Source organism: Strix uralensis, chromosome Z (assembly GCF_047716275.1).
Source record: "Strix uralensis isolate ZFMK-TIS-50842 chromosome Z, bStrUra1, whole genome shotgun sequence".
Lineage (NCBI taxonomy): Eukaryota > Metazoa > Chordata > Aves > Strigiformes > Strigidae > Strix > Strix uralensis.
Window position 1 is genome coordinate 45,860,318 of NC_134012.1, and position 8,810 is coordinate 45,869,127.

The 8,810-nt window shown below is 38.2% G+C and overlaps 1 protein-coding gene across 1 annotated transcript in view; it reads left to right on the forward strand.

Moving 5' to 3' along the window:
• Positions 1-6,035, forward strand: part of ALDH1A1 (aldehyde dehydrogenase 1 family member A1) — a 39,784-nt gene extending 33,749 nt beyond the window's left edge. The window contains exons 13-14 of the mRNA XM_074856544.1: positions 2,790-2,864; positions 5,416-6,035. Of these exons, the coding sequence (XP_074712645.1) occupies positions 2,790-2,864; positions 5,416-5,488 (148 nt within the window). The 3' untranslated portion in view covers positions 5,489-6,035. The remainder of the gene's footprint in view (positions 1-2,789; positions 2,865-5,415) is intronic.
• Positions 6,036-8,810: the final 2,775 nt, after the last annotated feature.

The window sequence follows — 8,810 nt, forward strand, 5'->3', positions numbered from 1 at the left end:
TGTATTTCAATTCTTTTTCATTTTTAGAGATGTAGTTAATGTCAAGCTCCTGTGTCTCTCTTCCCCTCACCTTTCACAGAATCACAGAATCATCTAGGTTGGAAAGGACCTTGAAGATCATCTAGTCCAACACTGACAGTTCCCAACTACAGCATATCCCTAAGCACCATGTCAACCCGACTCTTAAACACCTCCAGGGATGGGGACTCCACCACTGCCCTGGGCAGCCCATTCCAATGCCTAACAACCCATTCTGTAAAGAAATGCTTCCTAATATCTAGTCTAAACCTTCCCTGGCGCAACTTGAGACCATTCCCTCTTGTCCTTTCGCTTATTACTTGGTTAAAGAGACTCATCCCCAGCTCTCTGCAACCTCCTTTCAGGTAGTTGTAGAGGGCGATGAGGTCTCCCCTCAGCCTCCTCTTCTCCACACTAAACAACCCCAGTTCCCTCAGCCGCTCCTTGTACGACCTGTGCTCCAGACCCTTCACCAGCTTCGTTGCCCTTCTCTGGACATGCTTGAGTCATTCAATGTCCTTTTTGTAGTGAGGGGCCCAAAACTGAACACAGTCATCGAGGTGCGGCCTCACCAGTGCCAAGTACAGGGGTAAGATCACTTCCCTGTCCCTGATGGCCACGCTATTGCTGATACAAGCCAGGATGCCATTGGCCTTCTTGGCCACCTGGGCACACTGCTGGCTCCTGTTCAGCCGGCTGTCAATCAACACCCCCAGGTCCCTCTCTGACTGGCAGCTCTCCAGCCACTCCTCCCCAAGCCTGTAGCGCTGCTGGGGGTTGTTGTGGCCCAAGTGCAGCACCCGGCATTTGGCCTTAGTGAAACTCCTACAGCTGGCCTCAGCCCATCTCTCCAGCCTGTCCAGGTCTCTCTGCAGAGCCTCCCTACCCTCGAGCAGATCAACACTCCCACCCAACTTGGTGTCATCTGCAAACTTACTGAGGGTGCACACGATCCCCTCATCTAGATCATCAATAAAGATGTTAAACAGGAGTGGCCCCAAAACCGAGCTCTGGGGGACACCACTCGTGACGGGCTGCCAACTGGATTTAACTCCGTTCACCACAACTCTTTGGGCCCGGCCATCCAGCCAGTTTTTTACCCAGCAAAGCGTGTGCCCATCCAAGCCGCGAGCAGCCAGTTTTGCCAGGAGAATGCTGTGGGAAACGGTGTCAAAGGCCTTACTAAAGTCAACGCAAACAACATCCACAGCCTTTCCCTCATCCAATAAGCAGGTCACCCTGTCATAGAAGGAGATTGGGTTTGTCAAGCAGGACCTGCCTTTCATAAACCCATGCTGACTGGGCCTGATCATCTGGTTGTCCCGCAGGTGTTGTGTGATGGTACTCAGAATGAGCTGCTTCATCAGCTTCTCGGGCACCGAAGTCAAGCTGGCAGGCCTGTAATTTCCCGGATCATCCTTTCCATACTTAACATGTTATTAAATAAATACTTTCATAAGTCTTCACACAATTGTTCTGTAAAGTAAGTCTGAAAAAGGAAATTGACCCGCTATAAAGGAGAGACAGAAGGAAATACTATGAAAGTGCCACTTTCCTTTCCTTTCAGAGTCTGAGGATAGCCCAATACAAACTTAATTTTCAGGGATCATTTTCTCTGCTGTGTAAAGAAATTAATTATCTGTGCAGAATCTGTGATGGAATAGATTAATAAAATATGGTTGAAAAAAAGAAGAAAACACAAGTGAGGGAGAGCTGCTACAAGTACAAGACAACTATCTCCAGCAATAGAAAAGAATGAGGCAACCTACATGGAGCTGGAAAAACAAGGTATAGAGATACAAGAGTGAAAGCCTAGAGGAATTGCAGTCTGAGTCTAATGACTACTACTGACAGAGACCTGCAGTTCCCTACAGTTATCTCAATCCATCAGAAAAAGCACAACCAAGTTTACTTGAATGCAAAACATGTGTCCAACTTACTTACATTTTATCTGAAAGAACTTGCAACCAGCACAAATTCCTGCCCAGGTCCCATGACCTAAAACATATGCTTTCTAAAAATAAACTAAGTTTTGACTTAGGATATGGTATTCTTCAAATGGAAGATAGTTTAAAATAAAAGTGGAATCTTTGGGGTTTTTTCTTACATGATTGCTGGTCTGTCTAGGAATCCTTAACTATGAGCAGAACCGCTTTTGTTGAAACCAGTAGACTGGCAGGAGGAGAAATTAAAAAATATGAAAATAGAGATTATCTGATTTGACAATGTTGCAAGACGAAAAGAGCTTCTCAGCTAGGAAGCAGGATGCACATTCTGTCAATACTCTTCATACTACAAATTCCCATGTGAAATTCCTTTCTTACTCATCATTGTATTTTTGTGCTTAACCACAATACAGAATATGGTTTAATATTGAGTAGAAACAAATAAAATTTCCTAAATATATGCTGAATGATCTTGAATTTATCTACTGGAAGTGTACCTGCAGAAGACTTAACTGTGACTAGTCTTTGATTCGAGAGCTTATGCACTATTTAGAAAGGAATTGTATCATAACTATCAGTGAAATATATGACTGTCACTCTGATTGAGGACCCTTGATGAATGTTAGAACCCTGAACATAAGTGTAGTTTCTGGTAATGTTTTGTTTCTCTGAACCTTGAACTACACATATTTTTGCAAATATATTATTCAGATATAGTTTGTGAATATCACGATAGGTTTTTTACAGTTGACATAAAAACATTGATTTTTCAGAAGTTAAAACAGTTGTTTCACACTGTCAAAAGTAATTTTCCTGTTTTTTCAGGGTTAATTGTTATAGTGCAATGTCTGCTCAGTGTCCTTTTGGAGGATTTAAGATGTCAGGAAATGGACGAGAGATGTAAGTAGATACTTTTAAAAATGTAGATTCACAGGAACTGCAAATGAAATTTCAAAACCCAACTTTAAACATTCATAACTAGGATGCTCAGTCTGAGATTTTGTCAAAGCAGTCTAAATACTTTTTAAAGGCTTCATGTTGTCAGAGACAATGTCAAGCAAAGAATTCCTCTATAAAACAAATTCAAAAATTACTTAGATACACACTTTTTCAAAATGATTGCTTTTAGTAGTTTGCAGCCTATTGATATGCAAAACTGATCATTGTGTTTATGGTTTACAGTTTTTGCATATATTTAGAAACTGTCATTTACATGAAGATACATATATGTGTAGTTTGTGGAATCCCCTTTAAGTGCTAGGTTTTTGAAAACAAGACATTTCAAAACCCTTGATTTAAACAAGAGTTTTCAGTATAAAGGTCTTGTGACAACAACACATTTCAGCCTCGTCAAAAGTTATGACAAAAGTAGTCCTCTGTAGTCTTCGGACCTTTGGCCTTTTCCCAAACTAGTAATAGAGGAGTATACAGAAATGTTAAGCTAATCAAATTCTTTCAAACTTCTAAAGTTTAGTTCAGCTTCAGTTTGAATCATGTCCTGTCTCACCTGTATTCATCCTGATCTTCATATTAGCAAGAGAATCATATAATGTTACATCATGAGAAGTTTGATATCATACATGTTCATTATGTAATGTAGAAGTTTTTTTGGAATACAAATCACAAGCAGTCCTTTGTTAAAAATGCCATATATCTGGGAACAACAAATTATTTTTAAATTAATGAATAAAAGTCAAAACATGTAATTTTCCCCTTTTATTAAGCCAAATGCATAGTACTTTTAATGAAAAATGTAAGTAATTTAAAAATATATGTGCAGGTGAAGTGCTTCAAAGATTTTTTTCTCTATTTATTCATATTTTTTTAAGAGATAAAGGCTAGGGTTTTCATGCTTGCTCATCACTGGACTCAATCTGCTCCTGATGGCAAAGCTCCCACTGACTTCAAAGGAAACAGTTATGACAGTGCTGAGAGCCTTAGAAAATATCAAAATGGAAAAAACTCAGTAATTTTAGCCATTATTATCAAGGACTGTTTTGCATTTGCTGGGTGCCAAAAATTGGGAGATCATCAATTCTGAATTACAGCCTTTTGCAGAAATATTTTGGGGATTTATTTGCTGGAAATAGCAAGAAAACAATAAAAGGCTATCATAAAGATTAATATTCTCTGTAACAGTGCATTTTGAAGGAGTTAAGCTTTTGTGCAAATGAAGTTTTTCCTAATGCTCAATTCAAAATGACAATTAGTGGACCAATAAAAATATTTCTGCTGAAGGGCAAGGAAGGAATTAGCACCAGATAGATGTCTGCCATGGAAAAAGGTTTTGTAAACATAGAATCCTAGAATAAGAGGTTGGGAGTCACCTCAAGGATCATCTGGTCCAATCTTTCCTGGCAAAACCATGGTCTATACAAGATGGCGCACCACCCTGTCCAGCAGAATTGTAAAAGTGTCCAATGTTGGGGAATCCACCACTTCCCTGGGCAGATTATTCCAGTGGCTGATTGTTCTCATTGTGAAAAATTTTCCTCTTGTGTCCAGTCAGAATCTCCCCAGAAGTAACTTGTACCCATTGTCCCATGTGGCAATCAACTTTAGGAGAGGCAGAAATATGTGCGAAACAACTGCACTGAAGTAATCAGGAAGTCAGTGTGTCAAGCCTTTGACTTCCTTGAATCCCAGAATAACGTTCCCCATATAATTCTTGAAATTATAATACCATTATGAATCAAACTACTGAATGTCACATACTAACAGAATGCCTCTTGAAAAATTAAGAGAATCGGTAAACATTTTCCCACAGTACAAGAGTCCTGAGGCCAGATTTCTGTTTTGCATACATATGTATCTAGTAAGATGGCAGTGAGAACTGGATAACATTATACTGTAGCAAACCCTTGTTCTATAAAAAAATCAATCATTTCTAAACAGTTTGACTGCATTAGATGTCAAACATCTAGGCACACAAGCAAGCTTCATCTCATCATGTAAAACGTAAAGGTGGAATCATGCTAATAACACCTCAGTAAAACTTAAGTGTTTTTCACTGTCTGGAAGATTTCATAGTGGATTAATTATGTCCCCCATTTACTTGAGATGAAGTGTCTATTCTTTGACTCTGGAGAAAACTCTTGACATCAAAAGAAGGCCTTTGCAAATATCTTGTTGAGCATGCCTGTGAAGACCTAAAATGTGCCTGATTTGCTGCACAGAAACCCAGTTTAGAAATGCACTAAACTGATTAAATGCCATTCTTTTACACAGAAATGAAATTGCGCTCTCTCCCACTTTTCTCAAGAGACAGTTGCTGTAACTTTCCAAAAGACTTCCAGCAGCAGTCTAGCTGCACAGATGTCTTCCGAATATGTACAGTATACTTGCTATACATCTGTCCAATTGCACAGTACCACTGAATATCCCATCCAGGACATAACTCATATAAAAAACATTACCATAAATACTGTTCTTGGTTCTCTTTTATATATAGGGGAGAATATGGGCTTCATGAGTACACAGAAGTTAAGACTGTCACAATCAAAATCCCACAGAAGAACTCATAATGCTTCTTGAGGTGAAGAATTTATCATCTTCAAATGAATTTGAAAAAGCTATCTGAATTCTGAAAAGTTTTATGTCCCAAATTATTCATTAACATTTTTGCTTTCTGATTGTATAAGAGATAGTTGCTAGCATTAACAATATAATAAATAATGTAGAAAATTTTAATGTGACTAACAGAAAAGGAAACTTTAATGTCTGGTACATAGATAACTAATTTTGAAATTCATGTTCAGAAAGAACTATTTTTTGTTTTCAGTGGAAAGTCTCTGTAGTGCTATGAAAATGTTCCTTTTTCAATATATGTTACAGGTACAGTTTGAATTTATGTTCTCTTTTAAATGTTAGATGGCAAGCTCCCTGCATGTATTTTTCTTTGTGGCCTTAACAAAAGCACTTATGAATAATTAGCAGATAGATACTTCTTGTGTTATTCAAGAATAATAGACTTCTAGATATATTTCTTAGACTACTGAATTTGTTCATCATACTACACAAACATAATCTGGATAATATTAAACAGTATTAAAATCCACCTTCAAAACCTAATATTGCTCCTTTCATTAGTCTTTTCTGGTTTACCACTGGGCACAATGTATCACATGTTTTGTATCCTTTAAGAGGCATTACTGTCTTAATGGTGTGTTTAGGTCATCAGAAGTATACTGTCTTGGCTATATGGAGAATAAAGTCCTTAATTCTTTGACAGTATTATAAACAGAAAAAATATGAACACACAGAACACTGGATAATTTGCAAAAAGCCAGCACTTGGCTTTGTAGTGATAAGTATATGAAAGAGTTTTAACAGATAACAGTCAAGAAATATTGAAGGGAAAGAAGAGAAGGGGAGGTGAGGGAAGGCAATCTCCTTTGTGATCTATACCTGCTCCATTTTTCTGATACTCATATGCCTGCAGATAATTTGCATGTTCTCCTCCGTCCTCTTTCCTTCTCTAGTTGATTGTTTCCCTTCATCCTTTTACCTCATCCTCTCTTTCTCATATAGCTGCTTATTCTCATAAAGGTCCTCCACAGACATATGTGTCCCAAGCTGATCATAACCTCTACAGTCTCGGTCTGTGCAGCTTTGGTGTTTCACAAATCTTTGCCAGTGCAGCTATCAGCACCCTTGAACAGCTGCTCACCATCATCAGCCACCAGATAAGCTCTGGGAGAGTGATCTACAGACACCAAGTACAGTAATTACATAGCCTGCTACTGACAGGGTCATATTTTCTCTGGACTGAATCCAGACCCACAATTCATCTCTTGTTAGAGAGGGTCAGCCTTACATGCAACCTTACGTACAAACTCCACCCATCAGTACATAGCACACCACAAATTTTTAAGCAACAAATACAGAGAGTTTGCACAGTATTAAAAGGAAAGAGTTTTGCTCATTTGGATATGCTTGTCAAATTTTTTAATTTTTTTTTATAAGATGGTTACAACAAAACCCGGATCATGATTTTACCCTATGACTTTTCTCTGGATGCCTTTTTTTCATGAAGTTAAGAACTGGATGTAAGATGTATGGCACAAGTATAGCTCTCCACAGACCTCTACACAATCTGTTCTTGAAAGGTGTCAGTTCTAAATCCCATACCTATGACTCTGAAATCATTTCATTAGCCATAGCTGTCAAATAAACCCAATTCTGGCCCCACATCAAGAAACAAGTAACAAAATAATAGAATAAGGAAAAGAAGGAAGAGTAAATCAAAAGTAAAAATGTACTGTGGCAATAGCTAGCAGAGATTGTTCAGCAGAGGAAAGTGTACAAAAGAAAACATAGAAATTAAATTAAATGCCAAATTAAGGGAAAAGAAAAAAAAAAAAAAAAACAAAAAACAAAAAACAAACCAAGTTGCAGAGAAGGAAAGAATGGCAAAACACTTCAAAAGACTTTTAAAAGTAGTAATGAACATAGTATCAGAGAAAACCTGGATACAGTGAAAGATTAAATATTTAAAAAGAGATGAAAAGTGCTATGTAGAGCCGGTATGGGTCTTCATAAATCTCTACTGTCAAAATTCTGGTTTTGCTGAAGTCAATTGTAGAAGTGTTATAAGCCAAATGACAGCAAGTCTACATTTGCATTTTGGTTTGGAACAGGAGTGCACTTCTGAAATTATATTCCTGATCATCCCCATTTACCTCCTTTGGTTCACGTGGAAGAGTGATACAGGGGAGAAAAACTGGGTGCCTTTTCAATGACACTAAGCCAGAAGACACAAACTTGGCCTGTGTCTGGTATGACCCAACCACTAATAACCATTCAGCTCTTAGAAGCAGACTGAGACTAGTCTGAAGCAACTCTCCTCTGAACGTGTACTATGTTGGTAGTTGGTTCTCATCTCTTCACAGTGTCCTTTGGCAACACAGGACTGCAAATCCATTCTTACCAGTCTATGCTGCCTGCAACTACAAGCACAATAATTACTTTGAAATATAACCCAAGGAAAGGTAAAACTCAACATAAATAGAAGGGTATAGGAGAAAGATCAACTTGAACTTTGCACATGTATATGTATTCTTCTTTACAATGCCTAAAATATTTCAGTCCATTTAAATGTTTCACTGTGATCAAAATGTAGCATCCAGTAGTGACTTCAAGTTCTCATTTTTTTCAAAAACTTTGAGTGAGAGAAGTGTTTCCATGTGTATATTAGGCATGAGACAGAATGAGAGAGAGAGGCAGAAGAGCAAAAGAAGTCAAAGACTATCATTCAGCCAAGGTGAAACACCCAACTTTTTCATCAGAGCCAAGCATAGCTTTGGTTAATCTGATGACACACAGAAGTTGTTCCCAAGACATGCCAATGTAAAGAGATACACCTTTTGGCATCTACTAAGTTACGGAACTCAATATGTGTGTGTTTGCCTAAAGCACTTGAGATGTGTTTGAAGGAGGCAAAAAAGGGCTCAATAAATTGCATAGTATGGTTTACCTTGTAAGAATACATTAGTTCACAATGCACGGCAAAATGTCCAACCCAGAATAATCTTGGAATATGGTCCCATTTGTTCCTCAACTGCCCAGTTACTAACTCAGAGTCAAGGTCAGGAGTGGATTTCTCTCCACACTACACACACTATTAGTACTAATTCAATCTCTCTGTACAAGAAATATCCTTTCACAATTAAGAGTGTTTGTAACTGTGCACCTAATATTAAAGATTCCATCTGACAGTAAAATATCTTGGTCTTCGGATTATTTCTGCACATGGGTACAGTGGCTTGTGATCACCCAGTCTGGGCAGGAATAAAGGAGGACTTAAACTCTGCAAATATTACACAGGTAATTAAGAAGGCCCTTTCT